We start from the raw sequence: 13,677 nt of genomic DNA, 5'->3' as shown, positions 1-13,677 counted from the left end.
CTAACCCAACACACTCCTGTGAGACAAACTACCCTGGGGTAATATGACAGGGCTTCCAACTTTAATTAATTAAATTATTCTTCAATTTGTTCTGGAACTAAAAGTCAGTATCACTGGCTCACTGCAAGTCTTCAAAGCACGAAGAGCGAGCTAGGCCAGCGAAGAGCTCCCAGACAGAGTGTGTGGCTCACTTCTGTCAGCTCAATGCCCCGCTTTGTGCTGACTGCTCTCTCCTGCTCACACTCAGACAATTACACTGAATGAAATACAGGGCCAGGAGGACTTGGGAGACAGGCTAACACAAACAGATGCAGATATCAGTGAAGATGAGCGGCATCCAGAACAGCTCTCAGACACGGGTAGCTTTGTGTGCACTCTCATCCATCACTGGTATTACACTCCCCTATATCACTCATTCTCTATGTGTCTCTCTCCTGTAGATGAGTGTGAGTGTGCATTCACCACTAGCTCCCATTGATAACATTTGTGACGACTAGAGGGCCTGCTCCGCCTCCTGCTAGTGCCATCAAAGCTATATTTAGCCTAGCAACAGTGATGACTCACTTCCTGCCTCACCATAAAGCCACTTCCTCAGCTTGTTCCCAGATGGTTAGCCAGGCGAGGCTGTGCTCCTTGTTCACTCCCTGGCTAAATAATTCAGTCTTTAATTTGCTGGGAAAAACTGCTTGCACCTGAACAACTGTGTCAGTCATCTATCACAACAATCAACATGCTTCATTGTGTATGACAAGTTGAAATGTGTGCAGTACTACACAAAAATATGCTAGTTTCCACACATGAAGCTAGAGAAGTCTGTGCTTCCTGGCTATGTGCAAACCCAGATCATTCTGTAAGTTACTAATGTATAAATCTATATGATAAATGGTTATGAACTGAATAAATGACCCATACTTTAGCGAAAAGTGTTGAGAAATGAATGTGTGCTGTAGCCAAAACCAGATTTCTGTTGGGAATTGGCCGTGCCATAAACTCTCACTTAGTGAATCCTGTAGATCTGCCGACTGCACACGTCCTGGCCTCAACCCAGAATTGATGTGTTTCAACCAAAGTCTGCCTATTGACATCTGTTTATGTTAATGTAGCAGCTTGAGTCATTCTGCCTGAAGACTCAGAACCAACCATACAACTATTCTGTCCCAGGAACAAAATAGTGTGAAATAATTATTTAGGAATATGTCAACACAATATGAACTAAAAGTCTGCAGAACTACATTTGAATGCAGGGCCCCAATTTACCAGAATCTAATCGCCACACAGTGAACCTGGTGACGGTGACCTCTGAGGGTTTGGGGCCCTGGGACAGCGCCTGATTGCTTACCCAGCCGAAATACAAGTTTTTAGTGGCACTGAAAGCTTAAGCAGTTCCTCCCTCAACTGAAAATCATATTTTCAACAAGGTTTCATGGTATTATGATATTTGACTTATTATTTTTATGGAAATCTGAAACAGTGAAGTTATTAATAATTTGTGGGTTTGCTATTATTACCTATAATTCATGGCCTTATGTCTAAATAGAGTTTTAGGTTAGTTTTAGGTTAGTTCTATTTTATATTATGTTTAAATTGTTGCTTATTCCTAAATAAGAGTGTATTTAATCAAATTGCCATACCGTTCAATCACACAGGGAATCTGGGGTCAGGCAGTATTAACATTGGTTGGTTTCCGAGTCTCTGTGGGAATAATAATTAGGCTCTCAGTCTGCTGGGTGCACTAGACTTTATTTGAATTTGATACCAGGTGGGGGTCAATGGGGACCCAACATTGTTTTTCATTTGAATGTAATATAATGTAATAATATATATATATTTTAAGATATTTTTGGGGGACTTTTTTATAATCGGATAGGACAGTGGAGAGTGACAGGAAAGTGGGAGAGATAGTCGGGGTGGGATCCGGAAAGGACCACGGGTCGGGAATCGAACCCGGGTCGCCGGCGTACGGTTTAGGTTTACACAGATGTGAGTTTGAGCGGCAACACCAGCATGCACTTTCGAGTGCGTTTTTAGAAGAGGTAAAAGTCCAGTTGATGTTTGTCTACCATCCTACGCTGTTAGGACATGTGGCCTTCTGTTTGAACAGTATTTTACAAAGGGTTAAAGGGTAAAAGCAAAACCCCACTGTGTGAGCAAGCCACATGCCAACAGTTACATAAGACTACCTGTGCATGGTGGCAGCTACAGTAGCAGCAGTAGCAGCTTCACAGCTGCACCCAGCATGACCCCCCCTCCCCATAAGGACATCAATTACACCTCCACACACCTGACCTCATCTTATCTGACTCACCCTCTGCTATTTTACAAATCTGTCATCCATACATCAAGCTGTCTGCAACCTTCCATGCTTTCACTGACCTCCCTTTCTAGGGGGCATTACCTTTTGCCTACTTCTCCAGCCCCCCCCGCCCCCCCCTTCTCCCCCCGCCCCCCTTTTCTAAGTCGATCTCAATGGGTGGTAAATCCCCATACCAACAACACGGTGCCAGTCTCCATAATTAGCCTAGAGTGATACGGTAAGGGGGGAAGAGGAGGAGGGAGAAGAAATGGATACATGAAAGCGGGACACACAGAAGGGGTGGGGGGAGGTTTAAAATGTGAAAGTATATAAAGATCGCAAACACAAGTTGTGCAATTCAACAAAAAAAAATCATGTGATTGCAGGAGTCAAATCGGGAAGGTGTAAGGTCATTTTCCGCTGTCAGTGTGTCAGTATACCAAGAAGTAGGTGCAATTCCCAGAGGTCAGTGAGCACATGGCATGAGGCAAGGGGTGGGGAACTGGGTGGAGTTTACAGAAGGCAGGGGAGACTATAATTAACCAACACCCTTTGGTCTGGCAAATAGGTGCTCAGGACCATTCCCTCAAACGTCCCTCCTCCCAACCACTCTCATCCCCACCTTCCTTCTATAATCCCCCGAAGCTTGCCTTGGCCCCGGTAGGTGGGCAGCATGGGAGCATTCCTAACTGCCGAGTCATGGGTATAGTCCCAACAGTGTGTCTGCCAGGTTGGTGTCTATATTTAAAACATGATTCTCTGCTAGTTGAATGACATAGTCCAGCCTTGTACTCTCCAGGGGAGCTCCAATGGTCGACAGAATCAGACAGAGAGAGAGAAGTCTCCTAATGAATTTATTAAGGCCAGGAATAACGCAATTGATGGTGAAGCTGACAGGAAGACTGGCCTCAAAAGTAAGCATTGCCCACTTTCCTGTTGTGGTGAAAAAATTAAACCCATTGTTTCTTTCTGGGGAAGATGATGTAAGTAAGGAGTGAGCCATGTTGCTTCCATCTCATCTTAGCTGAGAGTTGCACATTACTGATTAGTTCATGAGTCCAAGCTAGCATTTCAACTTTCCTGGAATCGAGAGTTTACATTTGTGGGCTACTGAAGATTAATTTAAGTGACAAAAAGATTTAACAAGACAATTAACATTAGTCTTTGTTGAACATCAACAAGGCAACAAAGACATGTTAAAAAACAAAAAGAGGCACAAGTAAGAAAAGACTATGGCTTATTACTAATGGCTCAATTTTACTCCTCTAGTTGAAGCCAAGTGCTCAATAATTTAAACATTTAAAAGCAAAGCAAACTTAAGTGCTGTTAAGGATGAAAAAGTGAGCACTTAAAAAGATATATTCCATTTGTTGAAACTCAAACTCCTGTGTGTTATTAAACACACTTAATTATGCAGCCCAGAGACAAACCTCACACACACTGTCCACTGACCTTGTCTCCACTGGAGTAGAAGAAGTAGCGCAGGCGGACTATGTTGCAGTGGTCCAACTTCCTCATGATCTGCAGCTCCCGATTCTGCACAAAACAAAAACATAAAAGACACATTTACATTTTAGTTTCAAATTATATCCAAGTGTTATGCTCATGGTTCATGAAGAGGTTCTGTGGCCCTTTTGGAGACCTCAAATCTTTCTATTGGACTCACAGAACAATGAGGGACAATTTGCTTAAAGTGGTATTTAGATTAATACTGCAGATGTTACAAATGACATATTGAATGGTTCAACAGTAATAGCTGCATTATGGCTTTATAGAATAGTGCTGTAATGGTGTAATATCACCATATATTGACAGAAAACACATATGCCCCTAAACATCCTGTGAAACAATCATCTCATTGTAGACCATGCCACTGTCACAAGCTGTGCCACTTTGTCAGAAAAATTCAATGGTTTCAGCAACAACAACAAAAATGGTCACCATTCCTTCATGATATGATAAATCCCACGGGCTAAAACATGATGAACAAGAAAAAAGGCCCTGGAAAGCCAGGCAACAACACAGACAAAGAGTAGAAACAATTCTGGGAAAAAATGATACGTGTCGAGTGAAAATTGCCTTGGGGCCTGTGGTGTGACGAGCCGCCGGCTCTCAAAGGGACGAGATGTAAGCATTAAACCCTGCAGTGGTCTTCATATACAGTACAGTGTGTCCATGCAGAACACTGTTGTGCATATGGACCTAAACATTATCAAGGGAGGGCAGGAATTAAAGCATTACATGAAGCTTTAACAGCTTCATCATATAAATCCCCCCCCACCTTCTATAGGCTTCTGTACGATTGATTAGCGTACAATGAAAGCAGGAAGCACCCATACTGACGGCAATGACTTGCATTGTAACTCTCTGAATGATTTTATGACAGCAAAGATATCAGGAGGAAATTTACGTAAAACCATTGCATTTGTGGATCATGAAATCGGCACGATATGGAACTATTTTTTCAAGTCCTTTTTTTTTTTTTGCATTATCATTTTTTTTTTTAAATGTATGTGAAGAAAGTGCAGAATATAAATAATGTCAATACCCAGAATATAACATTTAAAAACTTCAGTTATTTAATTAAACCAACGAGAGTGACTAACCAGTAGTCCAGCATGCTGACTCATTTCCCATTGAAAAAGTTAATACAGAGCTAAATGGCTGACAAAATAAAACCGGAAACAGCATGATTGTTTAGCTGACTTCTAATCTAACTGACCTACTACAGTTCCTCTTCTGCGCCATCAACTAAACTCTGGATATTGTGTGGGTGGCAGAGGGTCGATCGGGCTCTTACAGGATGTGCTATTAACTGGCCGACCGCAGAGCAGGCAATGACTCAATACATCATCTGATGTGTTTTTCGTTTAGGACAAGGTTCAAGTGTGCTGTGAAAAAATATTACAGGTCATCCTGTTCTGGTTAACATTGGCCCAAAACTTCATCATCATCATCATCATCATCAACATCATCGTCACAAGATCAATTGTGAAATGTTAAAACAATAAGACTGAAATACACACTTCTTCTAGTTCAGTTATGAATACTTAATTAAAAACTAAATTGTAGTTTGATGTTTTTGCTGGAGGAAATGCTAATGATAATTGGATATCAGCTGCTCATTGGGAACACAATGGGAAGAAAACCATAAAGGTTAAGTTAATATATTTTTACAGTTATGTGGTGCAGCAACTAACAGTTATTCATGACTTAATTCAAAAAGTGAATTTATTGTCAACCATTTGGAAATCTTTCATTGTTCAAGCTATTTTTCAAGCAAAGAAGCCGTTTCCTAGTTTCAGCACCTAAATTGGGGCCACTTTGCTTTTCTTTTGCGGAAGAATAGTAAACTGAATATATTAAGGAAAATCAAAACAGATTTGAGAAACACACTTTGAGATTTGGTGCTTTTTTCACCACGACATGAAATCTTACAACTAAAGAATTCAACTGACAAAAATATCATCAGATAAATAAATAATAAAGTCATCAGAAGTTTGAGCCCTTAAAGAATGAGATTGTCCATCACGAGATAGCAGAGTCCAAGGTGAAATGTTAACATGGTTTCTTTTAAACCCAAAGATACTCAGGTTAACATCCTAGAAGATTAAGAAAATCTGCTAATACTGGCAATTGAGAAATACGTTTTGGGTATTGTGCTTAAAAAGAAATCTAAAAATCAATGAATTTGGTAAATGTTTCCGCTGCACTGCTTTGAGAAATAGCGTACATTGAAAAAGCTGCCTTGTAAATATGTTTGAAATACAACCGTGTTCACTGAGTGATTCGGTGACTCAGTGAGATCACCTGTTATGTGGGTCAGGGCCACACTGGTTGGCGAAGGGATAAATGCTGCTGTCCTTCAACACTTTGCTGCCACTTTGTGATGATTTAATCCCTGCTCATTCAATTTTTAACAGAGCAGAGCGAGCTGTCGTTCCACTAAGTAAGACATCATCATCATCATCATCATCATCATCTCAGCAGAAGCAGCATCTTGCAGACCAATGGCCTTGTACAGACAACCATCCCAACCTAATTCACTTAGAGGCAGACACAAATACTCCAATAGTCCTTCCCATGCTTTCACCCTTTACACAACACACACACCCCCCCCCCCCCCCCCCCCATTATAAAGTGACATCATAGCGTGTGGGTCACAGACCTGCCATCAAATGCACTGTGCACTGCAGGCAACGCCCTCGTCTTCTTGCAGTGGCTTAGTGGGAGTGTTTAAGAGTGCACCTAAGTGTGTGTGTGTGTGTGTAATGTGTGAAAAGATGGTACCATATGGAGGAGGAGCAGACAGGCTGTTCAGTAAAGCCCTGCCCAGCTCCAGTTATACTGCAGACATTCCTGCTGACCTGACATCCTCCAGTGTGTCAGCAGCACAGGCAGAGACAGAGAAAGACACAGAGAGACGGACAGAGAGAGAGACAGACAGAGAGAGAGGAACAGAAAGTGACAGAACACTTCAACTGATGGCTGCTAGAAGTGCTACACTGTCATGGTGCTAATGTGTAAGCCTACTGTCAGGCAAAACCACATCTAGTTTGAAAAAAAAGATTAAGAGCATAGAGGAATTGCTAACCGCCCACCCACACAAGAACACACACGTAAAAGCTTACTAGACAGTGGATCAAAGCTAAATGATAAAAACTGTGTTTTTCTGTATTTGTGTTACTGTCAATAAATCCCAGAAAATTGCCAAACAAACAATGTATAAAGCCCTGATCACACACGAAAAACACAACATTACGTGGTACCAGAGGCTATACCTGAGGCTTGGTAATGAGTGACTGCAGAGATATATTTGGTGAACTAAAGAATCTGTTGAGCTAAGGACGAACATGCTAACCTACAGGGAACATGCCTACTTGTCGGTCATGAGTAGCTCCTCTATATTTGACCTGTAACTCACTTGGGCCTTTTTGATCTCAGGTGCGAACATTATGACATTCAGTAAAGAGTTATTGCAGACAGGACTATCTTCTTTTGTTTTTCTAAATGTGTGAGCTCAGTCGATGTCAGGACAATAAGTTCACACAATTTATATTAAAGACGCATTAGTCCCATCAGCTCCTGTCCCATAACAGTCTGTAAACCATGTCGCTTTGGCAGAACAGCTAATACTCCGTCTCTGACAGAGAAGGTTAAATGGAGCTGATTGCGGACAGGCAGCTTATAAACTTGTGTATAAGTCAGTCCTGTCAAGCAGCTGCATTGGAATGAAAGGATTGCTGGTGTAACTCATAGACTGTATTTACTAAACACTTGTACTTTTTGTGGTAAGACTCTCAAAAATATTTACTAATATAGATGACATACATGTGAAAAAATGCATAGTCAACACTTTATGGCCAAATCGAGATTTCTCCTTAAATAGCTAGAGATTTTAGCCAAAGTTACTCAATCAAATGTAAATACAGCACCTATGAGGTACTATGGTCTGCTGAAAATTATTACACAGATACATTTGACCTTTTAGATTGTTGGTGTCTCTAATGTATGTTAAAACATATATAGAAAATCACCAGACTCAGCCTTTATCAATATTGCAAGCAAAGCTGCCACCAGGCACGCTCACTCTGATTATGTATGTGTGGTTCTAGTGGAGCATCCATTTTCCATCAGGATGATATATGATCCCTCTGATGGGAGTGGAGTCGTCCTGTCCCATAATGCACCAGGAGAGGATTGTAAGACCACTAAGGTTATCTCACACATTCATCATCTATATCCTAACACAGAGCCTGTTCACATTATTACCCTGTTTGAATTGCCTGCGTGTGTGTGTGTGTGTGTGTGTGTGTGTGTGTGTGTGTGTGTGTGTGTGTGTGTGTGTGTGTGTGTGTGTGTGTGTGTGTGTGTGTGTGTGTGTGTGTGTGTGTGTGTGTGTAAATAAAGCATTCACACATGTTAGACTAGCATGGGTATGCTCACCATGACACAGAAGAACGCCAAATCATCCGTAAGAGAAAAAAACAGAAGTGCACAGAAAATACTTTTGAAGATGAGACTGAATACGAAGAAAATAGAGCGCAGGTGTTAGGGTTTTTGTGTGTGGGGGGGGGAGGTGTACACACACTTATTGGCACATGCTTGGTAGTCATGTGAGGAGTCTTAGCACTCATTTGCTTCATTTTTCGTAACAAGCTGTTCGAGTACAAGCAGCGAGAAATGAAAAAAAGGAAAAGGAGACTTACATAGTGAAATCAATGTGCGTGATCACAGCTGACCACTGTTTAAAGATGCTACCTGCTAGCGTATTATGATAACCACAGGCAAGGGAGAGCAGAAGATGACTTCATCATGGCCAGCATAGAGTCCCAATTGTTTGCCTGTGTCGCTATTAAACATTTTGTACTTTGTGACGGATGGTTGACACCTTCACCACTAAGTTAGCTACCATAAGTCAGGTTTGGAAAGTGAAGGACTACCAGCACCAACTGACAAAGCTGTGCTGATGCTCCAGGAAGGCCGAACCTGGGACACTGAGCTGCTGAAGTATAAAGCTGAACAAGTTTGTGCAGCAAAAAATGTCCTAGGGAGAAAAAGCTTCAAGCAAACACATCCAACTCAGCTTTGACTAAACTTCAGAGACTCCCACAGGGGATAAAGCTGAAGGGTTGGCAGTCCAAGAGGCAACAGGGAACACCAAAATGTGTCCTGCCTTTACTCTTCTCCTTCTCTCCTGCTAACTCAACCTGACTCTCCAGAGAGGAAGAGAATAGACCAAGGAGCACTACTCTTTTGGAAGACTAGTGATTTAGGAGACTCGTTTTGAGCCCATTAAAATCAAGGTAATCCATTGATTGACACACTTCATACCCAAATTACCTGGGTATAAGAGCCACACATCCCAGCAATTGTAACCCTAAAGAAGTGGTTTAATGAGAGACAATATTTCACTGTAGCACATCAACATTTATTTTTACACTTCGAACAAAATATATACCGTCTTAATTAGTGAGCCTTAGAGGTGCCGGTGGGTGGGTTTGTGAGGGTTGGGCCGAGATAATTCTGTCCAGTTTCTGTGCCACGCTATCGGCTGTAGCTTCATATTCCCAGTACAGACATTAGACTGGTATCGACCCCCTCATATTACTCTTAGCAAGAAAGCCTACTTACCAAGCTTTTCCTTCAGGCATCTTACCGACTTCTAATCTCCTCTATTCTATTCTAATTACAAGATGTTTAAATGAGCAAAACTCTTGTGTAGACCAGAGACACAGCTTGTAGGTTTTCAGCCCACATGGAAAAGATTATAGCCACACATTGTATTGCATCATCTTAACTGTGTACTCCGGCTGCATATGCCCTGTTCTCTGAAGGCTAGGGAATGTGTGATAGACACAACAAACTAAAATGTTGCGTGTGTAGAAGTGATCATTATGGCCCTGGGCATAACATTCAGAAAAACTTTGCTTTCTTTCTATGGCAGGTTATTCTTTAAAACATCTGTGGAAAAATGATGATTGACACAATGTTGCTTCAAGCTAAAGCTATTTCAACAACAAGGGAATATCTGCTTCCTTAAATCCAACCAAGGTTTTGTGAAATGCATTGAAAATGATATATAATCCATTAAAAATAGTCAGTGTATTATTTGCATCGTATAAACTATTAGAATTATACCGACAACTGCAATATATCTTACTGTTATTGTGGTTATAGGTTTAAGTTGAGAGACCTGGATGCAACTTTAAAGGGGCCATAGAATGGAAAACTGTATTTACCTTGGCATAGTTGAATAAGGAGAGTTCGGTACATTGAACTGACATACCGTGAACCTCAAACACCATTGTTTCCTCCTTCACGTGCAAATCATGAATATGCATATCACAGCGGTAAAACGGGCGAATTACAACAATCCCTGTGTGTTACGTCACAAACGGTAGTCCAGCCCCAACATTTGCTTACACCAGCTACTGGAAACACTAACGCTAACACTTACCACTCCGTAACGTTGCTCAACTGGCTGTTCAAATTCATCGGTTTCCTCCTCCGACAAAGGCTCAAACATGTAAGGTTGGATGCCAATAGCCTCCATGGTTCATCTCTCACAGTTTCGCAAACTTCACTTACTTCTGTGGGCTCTGAGGCAGCCATGGATTGCTCCTTGTAAACCAACCAATCAGAGCAGAGCTCGTCATAATTATTTAAATGAGCCCCTAAATAAGGCAATTCAGCTTGTGTCAGTCTAGGACCAAATCATGGGGTTGTAAAGGAGCCTGTAAAACCACATCTGGACATTTTTGGGATCAACCAAAGTTATATACCTTCTTTGAAGACATCAGAGAACAATTTAAAATACCAGATAGATGAATTCTATGGCCAATTTAAGGCTGTTCTGGAGACTGCAGGTTTTGGTCCTATTGAATTATATTGTACAACATAGAAGGTATTACAAATCATATTAGCCTCTCCATATTATAACATAGGATTAATAGAAAGTTGTTGCATTACATTGCATTATTTTAAGCTAGGTGTACCTAATAAATGTAGTGTGTATTTGTATATAATAGGCATACTTAAAAATAATAAGACTGTTACACTGTGCAGCCATTACCCACAGCTCTGAAGACCATCAACTTAATGAGAAACTAAACAGCTGTTCTGCAGGCTTTTCCGTCTCGGCTCTTTAACTATGGGTTGTAAGCTCGCAGCGGGAACACTGAGGCCATCCCAAACTAAAGAGGGCATCAAAGGGAGAACAGACAAAGTCGCCCCAGCCAAGGAACAACAAGCCACCAGTCAAATCTATTCAAAGCACAGAAGGAGGATTCCAGCAGAGCTTTGCATGGATGGAAATATGACATTTCCACGATGGACCTGAACTAAACCTGACAGATGACTTAGTGTTAATGGGTTCAAGTGTGTTTGTAAGAGATGGGACCCTCCATCCACTACCACACACACACACACACAACTTCCTGCAAGAACATATACACATAAAGCAAGGATGTGGCAATGACAAAAGCGACTAAGTTTTCCTTTGTCTCTTTGTTCGCAGCTTCACTGATCTCACCGTTCTTGAGAAAGATCACTCCATTCATGTCTTTTTCACAGTCACTCGGTCATTCATGAATACAAATGTCTGTACTTTGGTTCCATTGAGAAAAGGAAAAAAAAGGTAGACAAGGAAACAGAAGGATCTGAGTAAGCTGAGTAATACATGGTGTTTGTGTACATGTTTTTACCTTAAACCTCTTGTCTTGCAGAACCTTCTTGATGGCTACCATCTCTCCGGAGTCGCAGAGTTTGGCCTGGTAGACCACGCCGAACGAGCCGTTGCCGATTACCTTCGTGTCCGTGTAGCTCACCTCCTGTGGCCGGTCAGGGCCTTGACCCGGAGTGGCGACAACTGTTGTTACCTTGCTTCCATCTTTATCCCCTGAAGAAAGACACAGGGAGAGATAAAGAACATTTGAATCCTGGAGTGATAATGATGTCCACAAATTGAGCACCATACATCCAGGATTAGTGTTTAGGGGTATGGGAAAGCAAAGTGAGAGCAAACTATGAGCAAACATGAAAGAACAGGGTTCTTGTAAAGCCAAACCCATAGTCCAAACTCAGTTTTAGTCCAACTAAAAAGGTCAGTTTCTCAAAGTTCCACGAGATGTCTTGTTTTGTCATTCAAAAACTCAAAGCTGAGAAAAGCAGGAAATCTCAATATTTGAGAGGCATAAACATAAATGTTTGTATGGAAAGTGACAAACCATTAAACGTTAGGGATTATTTTTGGGATTTATCGTGGCGGCCAGGGCACACATGAGCACCACTGATCAGCCACATTCTGGCAACATATTAAAGAAGCTATCAGATTTGCATCACTCACCAGCCAAACAAAAAAAAAGAAAGTGGTAATCTGTTGAGTGGCTGTCATAAACCATTAACCATTTGGTTTCTGGACAAAAAAAGGTTAATTTTGCACCCTAGTTGCTGCTCTATTTAGAAGAAGAAGAAAACAGTCATCATTTGCTCATCTGTCTCGTAGAGTCAGACTACAGCATCTAAAAGACTCAATACACTACTTGTTATAGAAGCAAATTTGTTATTGCCTGGTTGTAAGTTTGAACGCCTGCTGACAATTGTCCTGACAGAGAAACAGAACAACACAGCCCCCTTCTTTAGCCACACCCAGTTTAACCCCTGTGTATTCCTGGAAAAACTGTCTAGTGGTAAACAGAGGATGTACTGGTCAGCTCCCAGCTAACTGACTGAGTGGGATTCGTGGCTGTGCTCATACAGAGCACCAAAGCTAAATAAGACTCTCTACAAAAAATAATGTGAAATGGTCAGTTCTACTTTGAGATGTAGGACATTCAAATATCTAGAAGTAAGCATTTGCACATATGTAAACCCGTTCTAAATTAGCTACAGACAGAATGATACTTTTTTGTAATGCTTTGGGTCATTATCTTTATATCAGTAAGGATAGGTATTTTTATCCAAATCAATGCATCAGAGAGATAAGCATTCAGTAGGGCAGCTTTCTGAGACTACCCCTACTGATAACATTCATTAGGTTGGATAGACACACCGACAATGGTGTACAGACGGACCAACGCAATTCCCAGGATTATCATCACTAAAGAGTCATAAGCTAATAGGACTATCAGATGCTAATGCACTATAGATCGGAATCTGCCATTACATGCTCCTCCCCCTCCTCTTTATGCCTTCCTCTCAGGAGCTGGCTCTGAGCACCTGAGAAGACGATGGAGGCTTTTCCCCTCTGACCGACCTTCTCCTCCCCACATAAGTGTCAAGGAGCTAAATGAATAGTAGCTGACAGTTAAAGAACAACTAGGCAAGAGTTGTGTCGCATGCCACAGATGTGTGCCTGCAACTTTAATTCGGACAGGCTATTAAATTAACTGCAAAACTTCTGCACAACCCAACGATTAAATCCTACTGCAACACCTGCCCCCCCCTCCAAATCTACTAATTAGCCTTATTAGCATATTCCCCTTTCAAACAAGATGCAACAGGAAAAGGCTGTGGATGAGCCAAAACACCCACACATCTAAAAATCATCAAATTATATTTGTGAAATGTGTCTACACTTAGATTTTGGAGTTGCTGAGGCAGTCAAACTCATTTATCAACAGCTCGCAGCGGCTTCAAAATCATGTTGATGTGAGAATTAATGCTGCTTAATAACCGTGACTGTTCCACATCATGGTGTTACTTCATGGAAACTTTGTGCAGCATGCTGTGGTAGCAGACCACCTCCGCATGGAAGACACTGGCAGGCCACAGAGTCCTGTCCATATCGGGAGGAGGTGACCGTCTGATGCTGACTCTTGGCAAACTACCAGTGATTCTGTGGGTGATTGTTAAATGAAGAAAGTGATTTGGATAATTAACCC

General features: G+C 41.5%; 1 protein-coding gene across 2 annotated transcripts in view; it reads right to left on the bottom strand.

Annotated features, from left to right (window-relative positions):
* Positions 1-13,677, bottom strand: part of gsk3ba (glycogen synthase kinase 3 beta, genome duplicate a) — a 29,715-nt gene that overhangs the window by 9,862 nt on the left and 6,176 nt on the right. For both annotated transcript variants that reach the window (XM_063887090.1, XM_063887091.1), the window contains exons 2-3: positions 11,500-11,693; positions 3,746-3,829 (exon numbers count right to left, since the gene is read on the bottom strand). In XM_063887090.1, the coding sequence (XP_063743160.1) occupies positions 3,746-3,829; positions 11,500-11,693 (278 nt within the window). The remainder of the gene's footprint in view (positions 1-3,745; positions 3,830-11,499; positions 11,694-13,677) is intronic.

This window comes from Eleginops maclovinus, chromosome 7 (assembly GCF_036324505.1).
Source record: "Eleginops maclovinus isolate JMC-PN-2008 ecotype Puerto Natales chromosome 7, JC_Emac_rtc_rv5, whole genome shotgun sequence".
NCBI lineage: Eukaryota > Metazoa > Chordata > Actinopteri > Perciformes > Eleginopidae > Eleginops > Eleginops maclovinus.
This window is presented reverse-complemented; position numbering and strand designations above follow the sequence as displayed.